General features: G+C 35.4%; 3 protein-coding genes across 10 annotated transcripts; 2 read left to right on the top strand and 1 right to left on the bottom strand.

The window, feature by feature from the left end:
* Positions 1-1,730: 1,730 nt before the first annotated feature.
* Positions 1,731-7,570, top strand: LOC128168040 (excitatory amino acid transporter 1-like). Its single transcript, XM_052834114.1, has 11 exons — positions 1,731-1,937; positions 2,139-2,213; positions 2,576-2,698; positions 3,746-3,827; positions 4,324-4,366; positions 4,465-4,576; positions 4,959-5,085; positions 5,389-5,622; positions 6,132-6,326; positions 6,626-6,760; positions 7,193-7,570. The coding sequence occupies exons 1-11, from the start codon at positions 1,793-1,795 to the stop codon at positions 7,413-7,415; spliced, it is 1,494 nt and encodes a 497-aa protein (XP_052690074.1). The 5' UTR covers positions 1,731-1,792; the 3' UTR covers positions 7,416-7,570.
* A 147-nt stretch (positions 7,571-7,717) lies between these two features.
* On the bottom strand, positions 7,718-11,794 carry LOC128168044 (uncharacterized). Of its 4 annotated transcripts, none has more exons than XM_052834137.1 (5): positions 11,676-11,794; positions 10,922-11,270; positions 9,550-9,920; positions 8,734-8,965; positions 7,718-8,082 (listed from the first exon to the last, which is right to left on the bottom strand). In XM_052834137.1, the coding sequence occupies exons 2-5, from the start codon at positions 11,231-11,233 to the stop codon at positions 7,840-7,842; spliced, it is 1,158 nt and encodes a 385-aa protein (XP_052690097.1). In that variant the 5' UTR covers positions 11,234-11,270; positions 11,676-11,794; the 3' UTR covers positions 7,718-7,839. The 4 variants fall into 4 exon arrangements, with proteins under 4 accessions (XP_052690097.1, XP_052690104.1, XP_052690088.1 ...); XM_052834144.1 differs by having other exon boundaries at positions 11,723-11,793; XM_052834128.1 differs by having other exon boundaries at positions 10,922-11,285; positions 11,676-11,788.
* Positions 11,795-11,988: 194 nt separating this feature from the next.
* Positions 11,989-20,605, top strand: LOC128158658 (transcriptional activator protein Pur-beta-B-like). Of its 5 annotated transcripts, none has more exons than XM_052821630.1 (7): positions 11,989-12,093; positions 13,817-13,923; positions 14,048-14,150; positions 14,441-14,571; positions 16,117-16,237; positions 16,811-16,917; positions 18,052-20,605. In XM_052821630.1, the coding sequence occupies exons 1-7, from the start codon at positions 12,054-12,056 to the stop codon at positions 18,193-18,195; spliced, it is 753 nt and encodes a 250-aa protein (XP_052677590.1). In that variant the 5' UTR covers positions 11,989-12,053; the 3' UTR covers positions 18,196-20,605. The 5 variants fall into 5 exon arrangements, with proteins under 5 accessions (XP_052677590.1, XP_052677799.1, XP_052677659.1 ...); XM_052821839.1 differs by having other exon boundaries at positions 14,441-14,562; XM_052821699.1 differs by having other exon boundaries at positions 14,444-14,571.
* The last annotated feature ends 442 nt before the right edge of the window (positions 20,606-21,047 follow it).

The raw sequence follows: 21,047 nt of genomic DNA on the forward strand, positions 1-21,047 counted from the left end.
TCTATGTCCCTTCTATAGAAAACAGGCTATTAAAATATAGGGTGTACTGAAAATCTTGGCTAGCTTTTTAAAAGTTCCAGGAATTAATTTGATGGGGGGGGGGGGGGGTGGAGAATAAATAACTTGCAAAGGAAACTCTGCATTGCATTTCATAGCTTTGCAAAAATGATTGCACTCTCAGATCGACCTAGAAACCTCCTACACTGAACTTCACAGACATGTAGCAGAACATGTAAGCAGGGGGTGGGGGTAAAGTGGTTGCTGAAATTTTCCAAACATTCAATCGATAATTATGTACACGTACATGATGCAGAAAGAAGGGGTGTGTGCTAATTTCATTCCCCAAATAGCAATAAAGATTGGTCTTCTTTACCCCCCCCCCCTCCTTTAACGTGGTTTTGTTCAATGCTAGCAGCGGTATTAAATTACTAGCACGGATATGCCCCTTGTTTATCCTTGTGTTGTCAGAGCTAGAGCTGGTTGAAATCAGCCCGAAAGTTATTGCTTTCTTTACGAATATATTTCAAGAGAGTTCGTCAGAGTTCCCCCCTGCGTCATTGGAATGGTTTTTTCCAAACTGTTCTATATAGATGAAAATAATAAAATAAATACTACAATTAATGCACCAATATGACGAACGAGAGAGAGAGAGAGAGAGAGAGAGAGAGAGAGAGAGAGAGAGGGGGGGAGAGAGAGAGTTAATTGAAATTAAATAATTTCAAAATCAGGGTCCTTACATGTAACAAAAATAACAAGAATGAATTGAAACACTTAGAGAAACGAATATCCATATATATAAACAAACGTATGATTAATATGCATGCATGATGGTAATGCCCCCACCCCCTTCCTCTTGTTTTGTTTGGTATTGAAAATTGCTCACTAAGAAAATGCAACTGTGAGTGAGTAATGAACAAAAATCTATGATTAAATAAATAACACTAATGCCAGCATAAAACCACAATGATTTCGTGTGCATTTAGACATGTTTGTTTTGTGACATAATTGTATTTGAGCTCGACATGGCCACTTATATACTTAAGATTTGGTCAAAGTTGAATAGTGTTAATTACTCATTCCATAGATTGGCAATACCCCCACTTTTTTTGCAAAGTTAAACGTAACCATTAGGCACATAGCAGAAGAGAGGGTTCAGCCTCCCCCTCCCCCAACTTTTTTTTTCGCCGGAAATATAATTGTTCCTTAATTTACCTTGAAAGATAGAGAAGATGGAGTCATAGGTATACTGCCCCCCCCCCCCCCCCCCCCCCCCCCCCCCCCACGGAATAGGAATATGATGATTTTGATTTTGGAAAAGAAATATTTTGTTAGGTAAGATTTTTTTATTGGTGTTATAGGTATACCCCCCCCCCCCCCCCACGGATTAGGATTTTCATGATTTTGGGAATTAGGTTCTTTTCTCAATATTTCTGAGGATTAGTCTAGCCCCCCCCCCCCCCCCCCCCCCCACTTTCAATTTGCTTCCGACGCCAGTGCTTCGTATAATAGAGACAGAGGACCAGTCTACATATTTATGTACATGTATTAGCAAAAACGAGTTCTAAAGCATTCAAGTGAATCAATTAACTTCTTGAAAGAAAGTGAATTTAAATTGACAAAAAAAAAAAAAAAAAAAAATTAATGAAGTTTCTTAATAACATACCCCTCATCCCTCGAAAACCTGGATCCACCAATAACATTTTTGTGATTCATAATGAAAACAGATTCAAGGATTCACTACGGCGACCTCATTTCGAATATAAGTGTGTCGGCCGCTTCATGTTCAGTAAACATGTCAGGGGCGAAAATGAAGTGTTTGGATGTAGTCAGGACCAATCTACTGGTTATTTTGACTATGGTGGGGGTTGCTTTTGGATTTGTGGTCGGGTTTGTAGCAAGGGAGTACAATCCGTCAGCAAGTGCTTTGATGTGGATAGGTAAGTATATATATTTTAAGGCTTTGTTTTTTATTTGCATATAATTTCCCGGTTATAACTTCTGTATGTGTAAACATTCATTCATGGTGTGCATGCACTGTTTAAGAAATCGATATACAAACTTTTGATTTACACAGGGTACACTTCTGTTTTAAAAAAACTTAACGTAAGTAAGCGAATATAACTTATTTTTGTCAATAGGAATGGCGGGAGAGCTGTACCTCCGAATGCTGAAGTCGATGATAGTACCTCTTATTGTTTCTTCAGTAATAACGGGTAAGGGGGTGGTCTTTTAGGTAAGTTTCCTCAGCCCTTCCTAAGCTTATTAGAAAGCTATACATTGTATAGCTGCTGGTTTGCGCTATCCGTTGAAGATAAAGTTGGGTTTTTTTTTAAATACGTAGATAGATTAAAGCATTCATATATATACTTTTCCAGCAATCATCATAAACTTAACAGCTGAAAAAAAAATCCGATTTCAATCCGAGTAAAAGAAATTGGAGCAATGACCAACTAATGCATGTAAAAGAAATATTACTCCGCAACACAATTAAAAAACAAATTAAAAAAATTTATAAAATAATGGTACAGGCCATTAATTTAAATGCACATCAGTCACACGTGTCAGAATATTACAGGAACAGCTTCCATGGACCCCAAATCAAATGGAAAAGTGAGCGCCGTGTGCTTCTTATACATCATGATCACCAACACGATGCCCACCATCATTGGGAGCATTCTTGTGGTGGCCATTAAACCAGGTATACACTGCAACTCGATTCCACCATAGCTGATAAACTTAAGTATTTACATTTTTCAGTGTCTTTGCATGTGCTTCGGTGCACCGTCTGTTCTGATCCTTAGTTGTTTACATATATTCTGGTCCTTTATACAATAGTCTTACTTAAGGTCAGACGACACGTTCCTCAATTTTAGATTCCAGGAATTTGTTAATGGTTTATTACTACTTTGACAAGCTTTCTTGCAAAAAATTAGGGTACCTTACCAGGCATTTCTGCAAAATACTAGAGTATGCAATTTCCTTTATAATCTTCTTGAAAATACACTTGAATTGCTGATATAAAATAAATACATCTACAGCACAGCAAAATTCACTAAATTAGAACTATATCTCCGCCGGGGCGGGGCTTTGAACTCACGACCTCTAGAACCTAGACGCGTTTGGCAGAGAGCGGCCACGGTTCTAACCACTCAACCGTGTACACATATAACCAAAATCAAGTAAATTTTGATCATTTTTAAAGTAATTATAAAATTAATATTTTTTATTAGAACTCTTTATTACGAGGAGATACAAAAAAGATTCTCGAGGAACGTGTCGTCTGACCTTAAGTGTTGATTCAAATATATGTCCTTTTTGACTCATATCTTTTTTCTGCATGTATGCATACCTCTGACGATTTGTATTTTTGTGTATTTTTGTGTATTCTATTTATATGTTCCAAATTATTTGGCTTGAGCGAATAAACTGAACTTCTATAACACTACATATCAATTACAGTCCAATCAATTCAAATGACGTATAATCTGGGCGCAAGCGGAGTTTGCTTATTCATATTAGATCTAAAAATATTTAATCGTATAATTGCTGAAAATTATATAAATATTAGTAATGAGGAATCATTCCTTGAATATTATGAGGTGATAATTCGGGTCGGGCGTGATCAAATCTATTATAAAGCCCGAACACGCCCGACCGAAATAATCACCCCATAATACTCAAAAGAAAGATTCCTTATTCCTTAAATAAATCAGTATTTTCAAGTACCATTGTTTTTCTTTTTCAGGCCAAGGCGTGGCAAATTCAAAGAGTCAGTTCAATCTAACGACTAACTTGGAGACGCAGGATATTTTTGCAGACCTGTTGAGGTATGCATCACACGGGCGTATCTTTGTTTATTTTCCAGTTCAAAAACGATTTTGGTCAAATTTCATATTTCTATATCTTTATTGTTTACAGTGCTTTCGAAATGCATTTCTAACGATCAACCAAAATTTGAGAATCAGACGTAGATACAGAGCTCACAATTCTTTGGCTCGTGCCCTGTTTTTGTTTACATTCAATTGGTTCAATATACCAGTAAAACTCAAGCTTTTTCAAGCTGATTTGACCATTTTCTAATTCGTTTTAAGCACAGTTCCGAACGTTCATCACATTTATTTATTTGGTGGACAGGCTCATCCAATTAATCTTTACAAGCTAAAAATTAGGGGGGGGGGTATCACTTGTGAGCTTGCTCAAAGTAAATATTATAGTTTTATCGATAAAGACATTTACAAGTCGAAATTATTGATAAAAATGTATCAAAATTCGTTAAAAAAATATTTTTTAGTCTCTAATTTTGATACATTTTTGCACCTACAGAAACCTAGTACCTGAAAATTTAGTGTCAGCAACTTTTGAGCAAGTAAGTTGATTAATAAAACAGATCTGTCACCTCTATTATTTTGACTGTCGTTCTTGTGACAAACTAGCTTATACAAGTAGTTTCTTCGTCTTTTCTAGGCACAAACCAAGTACGATTACGAGAAGATTGCAAAAAATATTTCTGGCAATATTACAGAGACTACTCTCAAATCTAAATCAGTAGGATCCGCTCCTAGCTCCAACATACTTGGTGAGACCTTTTATGGTATTAAATGTATAATGAAGGGATATTGATCAATTTTGAATCATTTTAAACTAGTTAAATATGAATTGCTAGGTAACTATGAAAGTGAAATGAACCAAATTCACATGACAGACAAATATAAGGAGCCGGTCTGTATCTGTTTGTAACTTGAGTTCTAACACGAAATTCTTATAAATCATTAAAAAAGTACAAGTGAACAATTTTAAAAAAAAGAATTAAAAATGAAATTTGATCCCAAATTGTGTCAAGGACCCTTAAAAATTATATTAATTTTCATTAAATGGGAATGACAGTTAATTTTTTTTTCATGATACGATATTTACCTTTATAATATGCATGTACACAGGTATAGCCTCCTAATTTCCAGGTCTTGTGATCGTGAGTGCTGTCTTTGGTCTCGCCACCAGCTACATGAAAGAAGTTGGTCAGCCATTCAAACACTTCTTCAGCTCTGCTACCGAGATTATTCTCCGAATCCTTCGTTGGTTGATCTGGTCGGTATATATATACACACCATACAGATGATACTATCTTTAAAGATATAGGAAAATATTCAAGCTTATAATCTAATATTTGGATTTTTCTCCGGTACTTTTAAATAATTTTTGGACAAAAATATCATATATCAACAATTTGAGGATTTCCAGCTTCTTAAAAGAGCTTTTCCGAGTATATATCAGAAAGGACAAGAATTTCAATAAAATATATCTCTTAGATTCCTTACAATAACATCTTTTTATTATTTTGTTACTAGAATATGGGATAAAATTTTGTTAGCCCTCTGTGTACATGTACAGGTCAACGCCCGTCGGTTCGCTGAGTTTGATTGCCAAGACCATCGCCGGATCTCAGAACCTGGAGGATGACATGCGGAAGCTGGGCGTGTACTTCGGAACTGTGATGACGGGGCTACTGGTGTGTGGGTTCCTGATCCAACCAATCACCTACTTTCTCATCAGTCGCAAAAACCCATTTAAATTTTGGTTTTCTATCCTCCAACCCACCATGATAGTTTTCGCGACATCCAGCACGTACGTTTTAATATATAAAGCACATGAATGTTTATTGATTCAAAGCATAGATTAGAATAAAAGGTCAAATAATAGCATTTTGCATGTGTTTGTCCGTGCGTGTACATAGTTTATCTCAAATTTCAATCAACTAGGAACATAGTGAATTCGCTGGATGGGTTACAAATACTGTTGAACCATCATTGTTCGGGGGGGGGGATAATGTTCGTGGCTTTCGTGGGTAATCCTTGCCCATGAATTTACATCCCAACGAACGTATAAATACAACGCATTTGTTTAATATTTTCTAAAAATTCTACAAAAGAAAATATGTCCACAGGAACCAGGAAATTTTGGCAACCTACGAACATTGACCCCCCCCCCCCCGAAAATGATTCCACAGTACCCCACAACATGACAACGATTGTTTAGTATTTTATATTTACCCAATAAACAAAATTTACATTATGAGCGCATGCCGAAACTAATAATGAAAACCTCAAACCATACACATGATTCTTTAAACCTAGCGCCATCGCCATCCCCGAGTCCTTTGAGTGTCTGGAGGGGAAGAACGGCCTGGACCGGAGAGTGACGCGGTTTGTGGTGCCCCTGTCTGCCGCCCTGGGTCGCTGCGGTAGCTCCATGTACATCACCGTTTCCTGTCTGTTTGTTGCACAACTCGTCAACGTAGAAATCGATTTTGCCAAGGTTGTCATCGTCTGGTAAGTATATACTACACATGTGATTTTCTTACCCCTAGAGCAAATCGTGTTCCTCGGCTAAAGATAACTTTAGTATGACTTGGTATTAGTACTTGAACCAGGCACCTAGTATCAAAGTAAAGAGGCCATCCTCATACTGCAAATTGGTTTTTACATTCATTTTTCTTTAGATATAAATAAGTAAAAAAGAAGAAAAAAAATTACAAAAAGTGAATATGTCAGCCTTTTCTTGTTGCTTGTTGCATGAAAACTAAATAATAGACTTGGATGATGTAGACAATATCCCTGCTCTTTGCCAGCATCCTGACGTCATTCTCCACGCTAGCCGTGCCCTCGGTCACGGGAGCTAGCCTGATCACTGTTATCATTCTGCTGACCGCTCTCAACATCCCAGCGGAGGCCGCCTCTCTACTCTTCGCTCTGGAATGGTTCTTGTAAATATCTTTGAGTCAAAATATTTATTAAGATTTATGTTATTTTCAAACCTTAACAAATTCTTACTTAGAAATGTACTGGTATATACATATGTATACAGTCCACCTCTAATGTCGATACCGGATATTACAAATTATTGCTTGTAGCGAAATATTGTACATGTAATGATTCGGCTCTAGTTCACGTGTTTAAATTATGATTTCAACAACATCGTTACAACCAAGGCCTGTTTAACACAGTGCTCGTGAAAATTTGTTTTAGAATATGATCTGATGTTTCTATCTATATTTCATAAATCAAATCAAATTGAAATAGCCAATGAAATAGATTGATGTTTGGCACAAACCATTCAAAGTTCATCGTCTTATCAAAATGGCTCTGTATTTATAACCCTCATTACTCTTACGACCTGGTCGTTGTATATTTCACAGAGATAGATTCCGATCCGTGGTCAATTACTACATGCAAACATTGGGCGTCGTGGTCACGTATGAAAAGTGCAAGGCCACACTATCCTCTCTAGAGGAGCTCGGGACTGCTGACGGCGAGGAGGTGAAGGACGTCCCCAGCATTGAACAAGAGGTGGAAGTGCCTTGTACTGTAGTGGGGATTAATAGTGAGGAAAAGTCCGAACCTGAGCAATCACATCTATAGTGACTTCCTGTGAACCTGCCATAGCTGGACCAGTGCATGACCGAATTCTGTACACGTGTAATCCCACTGTAGTTTAAGTGTATATAAAAGATGTATGAATGTCGCATATCATAGTCATTTTTAAATAAAATCGCAAAGCACAATATATCCTTTCATATTTACATCCTGTATATTTTTTTCGAGATGTGTATCGTGATATTATACGTAGAAACTGGTTTTTCTGACTTATAATTCGATTCTTTCATTTTTTAGCATATATGCACTGTATGTTATTCAATTCTACTTTTTTAAAAACGATTTTATGCATTCCATAATTTATTTTTACACAATTATGATACGTAAATGCGTGTCTTTATTTTTGGCAAAGAATTATGTCTCTTCATACATTTTTTCCAACACTGATTGTTGCAAGCCTGCATCATTGTCATTTGTTTGGTTTGCGATAATACACCGATCCTCTAACGGGCGTAATACTAGACGAGTTGGGGTGGAGAACGACCCGGCCTGTGGATGAAATGGTGGGCCTGTTCCGGCTCAGACCGGGGGACGTCTTGTTGTCTTGTTTGGTGGTGTCGATGACCAGCGGATTGTTGTAGTAGCCCATCTTGACCACGCCGTTGTGGGCCAACAAGTATCGGGGTGACTGCCGGGATCGGACCTGCGCCTGCTGTTAAAGGAATAATTCAGGAATTAGTCAATCTAGGCTGTCAAAGAAACAGAATTTTATGTACTAATCTACAATTCCTTCATTTTATGTATTACCTGTTTATTCATAAAAAATTGTGTATACATATAACTATGTAGTACAGATGCATGTTAACGGAACGCCAAATAGTCATGATGTCAATTCTAAATGCTAGGTTCCTTACGCGTAGTTATTAAATTAATACAATGTGAAGATGGAGAAGTACAATGTAGGTGTCCTGTTTAATTTAATACACACTGCTTTGAAGTTTCTCCTTTTTAAGTAATTAATGTGCTGCTTCATAATAATGCACGAGGGAAACACAGCAGAAGTTATAAAAGACAAAATAAGGCAGCTGTGGCGATAATACAATAAATGCAATTTATTTCGATGACAAGTTTTAATTACAGGCATCTGAGGTTAAAAATATTTCTTTTTATAGTAAGATAATTTCCTCTAGTATATTAACAGAAGAAGCTAAGGTTGTTGTAATTATAGTACAGGAGATTATCTAACTACAAAAAATAGTTTTAACGTCAGTTGCTGCGGTTTTTAATGACTGTAGTATAGTCATCATTGATCTTCGTAAAAAAAATTAATGCATAAAATGAAGCCGTAATGATAGAAAAGTACCTCGATCTGTGTTGGGGTTTTGATACTGTTGATGGTCAGTCCATTGGAACTAGACATGGTGACAGCGTGCCCCTCCTGCTGGGGGTGGGAGCAGTCCTTGTCCTGGGGGACATCAAGCCATCTGTAGGCCGGCTGTCTCCCCGGATTAGCGTGCCCCCGTACCTCACAGTTACACGAGCTGGGTGAGGACGGCTTGGAGGGTGGGTTCAGATTACGATACGTGTATTCATTTCTAATTAAAAAAATATGAACAACAAAATAAAGTCTTTTAAAGAAAAAAAACTAGTATACTGTACTTGTTGTTAAGAGAAGACGTGTTAGAGTATCTAATCATTTAAGAAGCGTGTACATATAATTTGTAATTTATGTCAGGGGAACCCTGTCTCTTTTTATATTACACGCCCATCTGCACAAGTAATACTCGTAAAATGCATCATCGTGAAAAAATTGTAAAGTTCCACCATTGTCAGACTTTATCCACCAGCAAAGAAGAAGAAAAAGTAAACGACACGTAACAACAAAGGGGCAGTCAAATTTTTAAGCGAACAGGCTTCTTCACTTGCAGTTTAGGACAGTGTAAAAAAATATCAAGTTGATAAAGAGATCAAATTATTTTGAAATAGAAGGTAACGCCTCTCTTCCCCTTCATTTTTAGGGGTAAGAGAAATTTGTGTTTTTATTTCTTGTGGTTTTTTTTTCTTTCTGGCTGCTTGTCAAGATGTCTGCTAGGTTTGCCCTCCCCCTCCCTTTTTTTCAAACGATGATAAGAACGAACTTGGCACTACCATTCGACAATGAAAGTCTAAAGTACTATACCTGTATTGCTCAATGTAATTGCTGGTGTACTCGAAGTGCTTGAACTTGTACGCAATAGGCCTCGGATTGGTGGTGAAGTACCCCGGGGTACAGTAGTTGTGTCCACTGATGGAGCTAGATGAGGAGGAGTGGGCGTCGTCCCGTCTGCACAGACTGTCCACCGAGTCCTGGCGACAGAACTGGCTCCCCAGGGGCCCCGGGGAGCTGACGGAGATCTTGGACACCTTCACTTTCTCTCGCCTGGTCGGGTTGATACTGGCCGAGAGACTCCTACCCCGCTGAAGATCCCGCATACTGTCAAGTCTGTGTTTCCTGAAGCTGAAAGACTGTGCGGAGTGTGCTCTGATACAAACCTCCCATCCATTCAGCCCCTGTCATATAAGAATAGAAAAAAATCCGAATAATTATACCACACGTAACAATAAATTAAAGAATAAAAAAAAATCACATTAGGTGTTCAGTAACTAAATGCAATCTCTAAGTATATCGATTATGTATGTATTTCTTTGTACTCAATTCTTGAAGACCGCTGAAAGAAAATTTACCAGAATTTAGGAAAATTATGAGTCTGTAAAAGTGTTTTACTGTACCTTTACAAATAGAGGGTTCAAATATGTTGTAATGTGTGAAATGTTTTACATCAATGGGGTTTCGGTATCATGCACATGTACTAGCATTAGCCATGTCTTCTATAATGTTCTTGTGTATTAACGTAATCCCTCTGTCCAGCATTAAATTAAAGAGATTTGTTTACAATTTTATTTTTTTCAATATAGTACTTTATAAATTTTTTTGGTGCAAGTAATCATTAAAAATTAAGAAAAACGGTGTGCAGATTTAATTGATCATCTCATCGAAAATACTGGTTATAGATCATCTACTAAGAAAAAATATATAAATGTATTATATGATCATATATATAAATATTTTACAAATACCCCGTTCCCCGCGCCCTAATCTAAATACGTGTGTTCTTGACAATGTTAATATGTTTTGTAGGCATGGCTATCCCGTTGCCTTTCACACGGCTACGCTATATCTGTTTATTATAGAAAAACAAACAAACAAAAAATGATCATTATAGAGGAAGGGTGGGAGCATGCCATTAGGGTTTACATTTCATTTCTGACGACAGACACATCGTTTGAAAGACATAACGGTGCTAAGGTTTCTTTTAAATATGATACTTCCATCCCTTTTAAAAAAAAAATCCAAATTGGATCTTTTCTGTACAGTGGGTATTCATATGAAAATCAATGGTCGTTATTGATGTCTGATATTATGATGTACAATATGGCATTGTATTTCTATAAACGCCCTAATTATATATTGATATCAAAATGGACAATGATATTTACTACATGACACTAACCCGTCGGTCGTTGGAGATGTAATTACTCTGTAGAACTTTTAACGCAGAATCTGAATAAGTTCCTGCGATATTGGACATGCTCGTTGAGGGGTATTTCATTTCGTTCACGTCGTAACCTGGTTTTCTCCTCTCTGTGGAGTCATTAGTATAAATCTGAAAATCAGCCTCCTGGTTCCTTAAACTGTCTGTTGCGTTGATTTCGAATAATGTCTTATGCGTGCAAGACAAATAGTCTGGGTTGATCTTGTATACGACTTGACGGAATTCTTCGCTAAATTTGATACTTTGTCTAGAAGTTTCAACAGCTGCCATCCTAACCAGGGCTGGTGATAAACAGTGATTGCTGTATCTGAAAATGGAAATCCTAGGCAAAAATAATGTTGCAAACGATCACTGAAAATATATGAGGTCTTAAGTGATGACATTACTTTTGAATAATGTTATTTCGCTTTATTAATTTCATCAATATTAAAAAGCATTACACCGGCCTGATTACAGTGATAAGAATTCTATATATTCAAATGAAAAATAAGCATGTAGAAACAACACGTCATCAACAGTGTACAGATACGGGGATCTAGAGGAGTCCGGAGCCCATGGAAAATTTAAACTTATGAAATCAAATTGACATAGCCTTGGGCCTGCACCCCACCCCGACGACCAAATTATCCCTCGGACCCCCACCCTTATAGGAAAAATTCTGGATCCGCGCGTGTTACAGCATCCATTTCAAAGCATAGTTTAGCGTATGTACCTGCAAGAATTTTTGAAGTGATGTTTATATACTTTTTACTACAGTACCCCCACAAGAATGAGCACCACAAGCTTGTAATCGATTGGAAACAGCAGACATCGACATTCGAAAGGACCCGCGCTGAAGAGATTTATTTTTGATATGTCGTAAAATGAATATTTTTCGCATATTCATGAATACAATATATTGACTTTATATATCCAATCGAGTTACCATAAATCATAACTTAAATAAAACTTTGACATTTACTGTATCTCCCATCAATATCTACGCTTTTTTACGTTGACAGAAGACCAACTTCCGTTTATGTGTATTTGACCTCATGAATAATTCATAAGGGCTGGAAGGAGGCTTAGGCTGTACAGGAAGGGTTGCACCATGTCGGATAGAGAGAGTGGGGACGAACAGCAGGGTCAGGGTATTTATTTCCACCATTGCTCCTCATTTTGATGCATGTGTTAGTTATGTTTTAATTGCTATTACCATATTTCTCTCATGATCTTTGAGAAAATGCATACACGGCCGTTTTCACGTAAAAGTGCATTTCCCTGTCATCTTTCATTCTATAATAGAAAAGAGGTGCCATATTTGGTGTATATTTCCTTTTTTAGCGTATTTCATTATCTCTTCTTGCAGTATTATATTTATATTGTTCAGTTCATAATTTGCTGAATCAGAAAGTTCGTCAGTTGTACGGGAAAAAATCCAACATGGCGTATCTTTCAAATTTGTTATGACATTATAAAACGAGAACAAGTGGTTTCTGATGCGTATTATGCATTTTCATAGTACCGTAAACGTTGACTATGATTTTTTCATTTAATTGCAAAATGTTTTAAACAATATAGTCAAGTTGGTGACAGCGAATGGTGACCTCAGTGACAGAAGGAAGTGAACGTCTGCTGGTAATTTTCAAACCTACATCAGGATCAGCTGTCAGTCAGCATAAACACCCACGCAATGTAGAGCTACGAGATGCAAAATTAATAGATTAATTCTATAGTGTTGATGATAATTAAGATAGCATTTTTCAATGCATAATTTAATGTTATATTGTAATTTTTAATTGCAAACCAGAAAATACTCCTATCCTCTCATGCACACATGTACACAGATGGTATTTAAATTTTATGCAATTCATTCAATGGTTTATATGTCATTTATGTTATATTTGTCATACTTCATACTATAACTAGTACTGATAAAGCATTGCATATATATTTTTTTAAGGTATGATAAAACGTGCTCTTTGCATTGATTTTTTTTTGGGGGGGGGGGGTTAAAGGGTGGAGCTAAGAGGAAATTATATTGCATTATGGATTATAACTACAGTTCATTTTTAATAAAGGTTTTGGGCCAAAAATTCAACAAGGATTTCTTTTGTTTACTTAGTTTGGGAAAATGCGTGCAAATGGAGTCCATCACCTTGTTTGATATATTGTTTTACATGTAAACTGGAAATGAATTAATCACAAATTATGTTAGATACTGTAAATTGCAGTTCATTCCATTAACATGAAATGGAAGACCACTCCGAGTCTTACAATGCAAAATTATCCTGATATGAGTGTTCAGTGCAGAGAGGGTTCTTAAAAATTTCACATATAACCAACACAGCTGTTGAAACTAGGCATGAGTATTGCCAGCTACCTCATGATACCATACGTATTAACGCGATACATCATGTATCACAATGTAGTTGTTAAGTATTAAATAAACTAATATATCTGTTTCTTACCTCTAAAAGTAATAAGATAACAGAAAGCAAATATGTGTCATCTATTTACAAAATTTATCAAGAAACTGTAAAGAAATAATATTCAATTGATTAAAACAAAACTTGCAAATTATAATTCCCGTTAATTGAAATTTTTTAATGTCTACATATTATGAATACCATGTAATTATTCTAGAAAGTCATTGAAAATTAACTCATACTGTGTATCATGATGCACATGTGTTGATATGATACGTGTATCATTGGCTTTCACAATCAATTTTATCGATGTATCGCCTTATCATTACAACTCTAGTCTTAACAGGAAAATTAAAACTACATATTGTTATGAAATATGCTTGACTGAATGTGGGTTAGTATAAGTAACATGGATAGCTATGTTTACCTTTGTTTTTCATTGTAGGATCTGGTGAACAGGAGCTGGCAACAAGGACTCTTCAGATACAGTCCAAGAGATTTTATCTCGATGTCAAACAGAACAGACGTGGACGCTTCATTAAAATAGCTGAGGTTTGTGTTTCAAAAATAAACTCTAAAAGTGGAATAGCATTACATTGGTTATGCTGTTGTTTTAATCAATTTGTTGTTTAATGTTGTGATTTTGGGTTTTTTTTACGATGGATTCCCTTTATAGGTTGGGGCTGGAGGAAAGAAGAGCCGCCTTCTCCTTGCGATGTCTACTGCAGCAGAATTCAGAGACTATTTGACAGAATTCAGTGAACATTACGCATCCCTTGGTAATTAAGAAACATTAGCAGGGTTGTAGTTTGCTGTATGAAGTAATAAAGACAAATGGATCATATAAGAATCATCACCGTATAGATGTGACTTAATCTAGGGCGCATTTAGATTTCAATGAAGAAAATTTAATTTCTTTTATGAATGTAAATTGTTGAGCATTCAACGTATATACTTGACAATTTAAAATAGCATTAGTAATGGATTACTTTGAAAATGTGGCAACAGGAGTAAAACAGTTTTAAGTTTTATTTACAACATTTTAAGTAATTATGTTTACTATTTTGAGCAGGCCCTCCAAACCCAGATAACTTGCCCGAGGATGGAAAATTAAAGAGTGAGCAGATGGTAAAAGAAAACCGACGTTACTATCTAGATCTTAAAGAAAACCAGCGGGGGCGGTTTCTGAGGGTAAGTACGGTACGTATCACCCTCATTTCTCATTTTCATGCTTCACTTATTTATAATTTTTTCTTTTAATAAAAGAACGTGATGTTACACTAATATTTTATTATTATAATGCGTGCAAAGATTGCTTAACATAAACAACATGAGGAATCAGAATATATCTAACCAAAATTAAGGTATTTAATGATATTTGCTCTTTTTTTCTTTTTTCTTTGTTTTACTTAGACTTAGGGGGATAACTGAAAAATTTGAAAGATAGTTTAATAGTATTTTGCTTGAACTAGAAATGTAAAAGATCCAGCATAGTTCTCATCTACCGCTAACTGCAGAATTATTGTTCTACTAGAACATTTTGTTTGACTGACCATTGAGCTCCAGTTCAGTGCTTGTGAATTATTTTGCATAAATATTTTAAAATTACAAGTCTAATTTTAATTAGATTGGTGCAAGCTTAGAGTATTTTTCCTTTATTTTGAATACATGACATGAAAATATTTGGTTCTTCAAACTTATTCAGACATTTTACTTATGAGTATTCGTTTAATTGGCCAAGAAATTCTCAAAATTGCACAAATCCCAGAATGCTGTAGTACAAATTTAGGGGTATCGGCTATTTCCATGGAATGTGTTAAGAATTGAAATAAGTCAAAAAATTTCCCTTATTTTTTCTTTGTTCACCAAATGAATTTATTTATCATGAATGGAGGTCTGTTGCCTAAGCTTGTCTCATACTTTTTATAGAGCTTCAGTTCTGCAGCCAATCTATTGCTTAAAGTTTCTGCTTTTTCATACACATATGTTCATGGTCATTTTCATGATGTAAAACAGGAGTTTTGATAATTACCGTACTTGTCTATGGATAAAAATCCAATATGGGTGTTGATTTTTATTTTATATGTACAACTTGAATTCAATATATAAATCCAAAAAGTGTATTCTGAAACATGAACTATACCACTGTCTCAGTATTTTCCAAGAATGACATTTTTATATACTGAGATATAAGCATTTAAGGAAGAAAATCTATGACAAAATTTTGCCCTGTTTGTTTGGTACCATAGGAAATGATAAAGTAATTACCTGGTACATGTACTCCTTTAAATGTGTTTGTATTCTTTGCCTTACTGGTTTATAAATCAGGATTTTTACTTGTTTCAAATAGAACTTTACAGTTATGATCAATTGGAATTGATTTTTTGAAAGCAATTTTGAATGAAATAATAGAAATTTCATTCTATAGAGAGTTAGCTTTAAAAATAATTATTATTTCATAAGGAAATTTTGCTCCATGTTTACATGTACATGCTGGTATTTATTGTAAAAAATGCCATTTAAAATCAAATCTTCCACTAGCTCCTCTATTTTGATGGTAGCATGGACAATCAAAATAAGAGACTGGACATAATCTATACAAAAATACATACAGTGTATACATATACATGAATTAGATTTCAGTAGATATGTCAGTACAGTTTGCACATGGATGATATTATATATACACAACAAGGTACAGCGAAATGAAAGATGGGGTGAAGGCAGTGTGTTTTCTCGCTGCAGGTTGCCCAGACCAGACCAAGGGGAGGGCCGCGCTCTCAGATTGCCATTCCTGCTCAGGGAATGATTGAGTTTCGAGATGCTCTCACAGATCTTCTGGATGAGTTTGGAACAGATGACCATGGTGAGTCAAATGCAGGCACATGTAACTAGATGTACTGTTGAAGTAAGTTGTGCCCTTGATATACATGTATATGTAACGGTCAAACCTTTCAACGATGAAGTGAACCTAAAATTATAAATGCAAGCCAGGCAGGTCTACCAATGATTGTATTGGAAATTATTTTGACCCAAGCCATTTGTAATTATTAGTATCTTTTGACACATTTATTAACCAATACATAGCCTAGTAAATGTAAATTCTTTTTGAACATAATATACATCTAATAGAATAATTTTTATACCATTATTGATAAAATGGAAGACCAAGATTTGTCAATGTCTTGAGATCCACTGTCCTTCAAGGACATAGAACCTAGTATATGGAGCCTCACCTTACATATCCTCTTCATGCCAATATCTTGAGTACTCTTGTAAAATTTTCTTTGGCACAAGCCCAGTGGAATAATGGGGAAGAAAACCTCTTCCTTATGACTGATATAATATGTATTTATGAAAGGTAATATAAATACATGGTAGTTTAATATTTTATATATAATTGAGGTTTCTGTAACTAAATCTCTTTAATTTTCTTCAGAGGGACAGAATGAATTACCAGAAAGCAAATACTTAAGAGTTGAAAACAAAGTATTTTATTTTGATGTTGGATCAAACAGACGTGGTGTGTACCTCAGAATTTCTGAAGTAAGTATTTTTTTATTTACTGGTACATTAGTTAACTGTCACCACTGGCACTTTGAATAAGTACATGTATGTAAATTTTTAACTGGTTCATGGTTTTATAGTGCTTGATAATTTTTAGGCTAGTCGCTACACTGACATAATGACATTTGTTTCTGTATGAGGATTTTCACAAGCTTTTGATTTATTTTTTGAAAAAGAACACAATAAGTAGAAATTAATCAGTCAGGGGTGTGACTGAAATCCATCATATTGAAAAATAACTGATTATTGTTATTTCTACTTACTACATAATGTACACATCTTTTTATTTTTGTAAATATGACTTGTTTTCATCATATTTCCATTCCTAAGTTCATTCTTCCAGCCCATTTACCTCGTAGTAGACTATCCTGCCATGGTCCCATGTGTAGAGAAACACCTTGACTCACTGTTGAAACCAAAATAAATAAGTGCGCGTGGTAAAACAAATGAGACAATTATGTGCACCCAGACTAACCAATTTATTTAAAAATTATGATTTCTAGTCATGAAACTGAATTTTAGTAATAACTGAAATCCATCATATTTAGAATAATGATGAAAAACAGTCATAATTATTTGGAGTTTGTTTTAAGATATAGAGTGACCTATAAAGAATGAATATGACTGTATTTCATCATTTTTTATCAAATTGGTAAGTTTGTAAGTTAGTAGAAATGACAATAATCAGTTATTTTTCAATATGATGGATTTCAGTCACACCCCTGACTGTTAATTAATTTGACTGGTGTTAATTGCTTATGTCCAAGTAGCGTAGTGGACAATGTACTCGCTTGTCACCGCTGCGACCTGAGTTCGATCCCCGTGATCGACAGTGACTGTATGTGATAGGGTATGGCGGTCGCCCGCTTGGACATGTGGGTTCTCTCCGGGTACTCCGGCTTCTTCCCACACCAATGACCCTCGTGCTCACATCTGTGCCAACGAGAGATATTAATATAAGTTGTAGAACTTGCTTATCAATTGTTGTAAAATAAATAAAGTTCAGTATTGCTTATGTCTTTATACAGCTTTGGCATGTTTTTGTTATTATACTCAAGTTCCCAAAACATCATCCCAATATTAAACTAGCTTATGATACCTTTCTTCTACCAGGTCCGAGCTAATTACAGGACTGCAGTTACCATTCCAGAGAGGTCCTGGGGCAGGTTTCGGGACATGCTATGTGAATTCTGTGACAGTTCATCAGCCAGTAAACCCAGTGCAGGGGCCGGAGGAGGGGGCGAAGAAAGTCAGTAGGCCACTAGGATCGGGAGAGGAAATGTGCTTTAAGCAGATCAGAGGAATGTACCATGAAAGTTACAAATCGTGAAAGTGACCAGTTTATTTATTTGTAAGGTGAACTATCACCAGAACTTTGTCTGACTGTGCATTGTGATTGAGGATACCGATCAGAAAAATAAGCAGCTTCTAGGTAAAGTTGGATACAGCATCCATCGACGAGGATTGATAAAAGGCAAGGCCAACCTAGTCTTTCACAAACTCTAACATATTGATATAAAGTTACTTCAACATGTGATTTTTGTATTATTTACATCATGATTGGTCCTAAGGACATATGACTAATTCAATCCATTGATCATGCAAGTTGTAAATTAATCTAAATGACAGACAAAGGAAAAGAAAATGGACAAAATATTCATTAAAGCACATTTCCTTTGTCACAATTACCTCCCTTGAGAGGCTGAGTGTTAAGGTACGCGTAGCAGATTTTTTTCTCATCGTAAAGAACAATGTTGGGTGTTTTTGACAACTAGTGTTATAGTTGTGATTTGCGTAGTGTGGTGTATGGATATTTATGATAAAAGTTTAAGTATGTTCTTTGTTCTGCACAATTTGTGCACGTTATGTTGTATGGTTAATAAAAATGTGGTCATACAAACACACCCTCTGAAAATAATTAACATACTGATATGTAGAAGAAATTCGAATTATGTATTGGTGCACCAAAGATTGTATTGTTTTAGTTGATATTGTTTGCTCCTTGTTAGAGAAGGTTTATGTATATTTATCTTATTTCTGTCAGATTGTTGAAATCATATTTTTCCTGTTATTAGCTGAGCAGCACACTGGTCAGCTTTTAAATTATAATGTTAAGATTTTATCAATTTAATATCATCCAGGGGAGTTGTAAAAATTGTTATCAACAAGTGTTGTGTTCTTATACTTGAAAAATCTTTTTACAATCAGACTGGTCAAATATGCAACCCTGTCTATTGATTCACTTTCCTGTGTAAAGTTTAAACTTGCATAGACATGGCAATAACGTGGGATAGCATCTTTCTGTACATTGTTTTCACACTTTCTCACGTGGCTACAATCATTTACATGATCTATGGCATCTTTTTTCATATTATGAACTTATATGAAATGCAACAAACAGAAGAACAGACTGGCTGTAAATTGATTTTTCAGTAGAGACTGCAAATAGAACTACTCAGGTACAACACTGAGAGTGGAAAGAGAAAGTGATTTTTCGTGGCCTTTTCAAATGTTAAATGTTGATACAAAATCATTCAGTGTTACAATTTTGAATTTTTGGATTACTACATGTGCATGATGTATTCCATTTTTTTACAGTACCTGTTTCAGTTTTTAAAGGGGGTTGTGGAATATATAGATGCTTAGTAGCAGAGCAGTAAAGTATGCTATATGAAAGGAACAAGGCATGCTTGTCTTTTCAGATTTCTGTCAGATAAAAGTTTTAATCTTGCAACATCATCCATATTTAAAGAAATGATATAGGAATGAATGTTAATCAGTTGTATAGAAAATAATGTAATCCAGTATTTAGGCAGTCAAGATTGGTCAACTTTGGTTTTTGGTGTGACAGAAATCTGAAAAGAAGACAAACATGTCACATGGTGTAATGACATAGAAGTCGTTGAGGATTAGAAACATCTGGAAGCTTAGGAATGCTGTAGTGGATGATGTATTACAGCAAGATGACTCTTCTCAGGTCTTTAGATAGATTTGTGATGAAGTTTTACCCAGAATAATTTCTCCAGCCTTCTGTTATCACATCAACACACACTATTGTAAATAACAGAGTTGTCTATAGTGCTATTTATTATTCTTGTGATTATTTTATTCTGGGTAAAATGCCGTGGCATTTTGATTGTTATTTGTACTGAAATACAAGTACAAACTTCACTCTTTACTAGATCTACAGTGGTAAATGGAAATATAAAATTCTAGATTAAAAGCCTTTTTCCCATAGACTTTTATGAAATTTTAAAGCTACAGCTTGGTAATTGAAAATTGGGGTATTTTTTTTTTCAACCACAAGCTTGATTTATATATGGAAAGAAATAACTGTTAACTCATGCCCCCAACAGATTAATTTGAAAGATGTCATCCATTGATGTTTACTCTGTTGATATTTTTTTACTTGAACATCTGTACATCTATTAGAAATATTTATGTATTAAAATAGTACAATGTGACATCTTTGCTGTCTTGATTTAAAGACCTTGAGTGGTTTAAAAACTCTGTTCTCCAAAAAATTGAGTATATCACTGGATTTGGTAGAATGACACCTTTGGATGACATCAAAGCAAATTGTAAGCAACTACAAAGATATGGATGAAATTTGTACCATCTTCATTATCATCTTGTTGTAAAAGTATTAAACATTCAGCATGTTTTAGACACGCTTTGTTTTCATTGTTCATAAGGCTAAATGATACAAGGAAAATGGTTGTGCCAGATATGTCGCACTGCACTGACGAGCTTCATTTTTCAAAACTGCTTGTTGTTTGGATGTGCATGCAAGTTCAAGAACAAAAATCTTCTATACATGCATGTGCATCTGTAAACCACTGTAGCCGTCAACAATGATCAAAGATGCATAAAACAGACATAAGTTGATGCAGATGTGTAGATATCCATTTGGTCTTTAACTAGTTTCGTTTTTAAAACCAGACGCTCTGCTGTCTCTGTAAATGTCTGAAAAGCATAAAGCTGATTTTCAAAGAAATCTGCTGTGACTTTCACATTTGACCAAAGAACATTTTTGAGAACACTGCATACCCTTTACCCACTAGTACTCTACGTGAGGTATAAGCCTTCTGGGCCAGGGGCCAACTGGA

This window comes from Crassostrea angulata, chromosome 1, assembly GCF_025612915.1.
Source record: "Crassostrea angulata isolate pt1a10 chromosome 1, ASM2561291v2, whole genome shotgun sequence".
Lineage (NCBI taxonomy): Eukaryota > Metazoa > Mollusca > Bivalvia > Ostreida > Ostreidae > Magallana > Magallana angulata.

What these genes read in the sequence shown, in the direction of transcription:
- LOC128168044 (XM_052834137.1), bottom strand. Translation starts at nt 11,233, where the DNA reads ATGGCAGCTGTTGAAACTTCTAGACAAAGTATCAAATTTAGCGAAGAA. An exon ending in AATTACATTGAGCAATACAG is followed by an intron (nt 8,966 to 9,549) that starts GTATAGTACTTT and finishes TTTTTTAATTAG; the next exon opens with AAATGAATACACGTATCGTA. An exon ending in AAACCCCAACACAGATCGAG is followed by an intron (nt 8,083 to 8,733) that starts GTACTTTTCTAT and finishes TTCCTTTAACAG; the next exon opens with CAGGCGCAGGTCCGATCCCG.
- LOC128158658 (XM_052821630.1), top strand. Translation starts at nt 12,054, where the DNA reads ATGTCGGATAGAGAGAGTGGGGACGAACAGCAGGGTCAGG. An exon ending in GGTTTCTGAGGGTAAGTACG is followed by an intron (nt 14,572 to 16,116) that starts GTACGTATCACC and finishes TTCTCGCTGCAG; the next exon opens with GTTGCCCAGACCAGACCAAG. An exon ending in TGTACCTCAGAATTTCTGAA is followed by an intron (nt 16,918 to 18,051) that starts GTAAGTATTTTT and finishes TTCTTCTACCAG; the next exon opens with GTCCGAGCTAATTACAGGAC.
- LOC128168040 (XM_052834114.1), top strand. Translation starts at nt 1,793, where the DNA reads ATGTCAGGGGCGAAAATGAAGTGTTTGGATGTAGTCAGGACCAATCTA. An exon ending in TGTTTCTTCAGTAATAACGG is followed by an intron (nt 2,214 to 2,575) that starts GTAAGGGGGTGG and finishes AGAATATTACAG; the next exon opens with GAACAGCTTCCATGGACCCC. An exon ending in GTTTTCGCGACATCCAGCAC is followed by an intron (nt 5,623 to 6,131) that starts GTACGTTTTAAT and finishes CTTTAAACCTAG; the next exon opens with CGCCATCGCCATCCCCGAGT.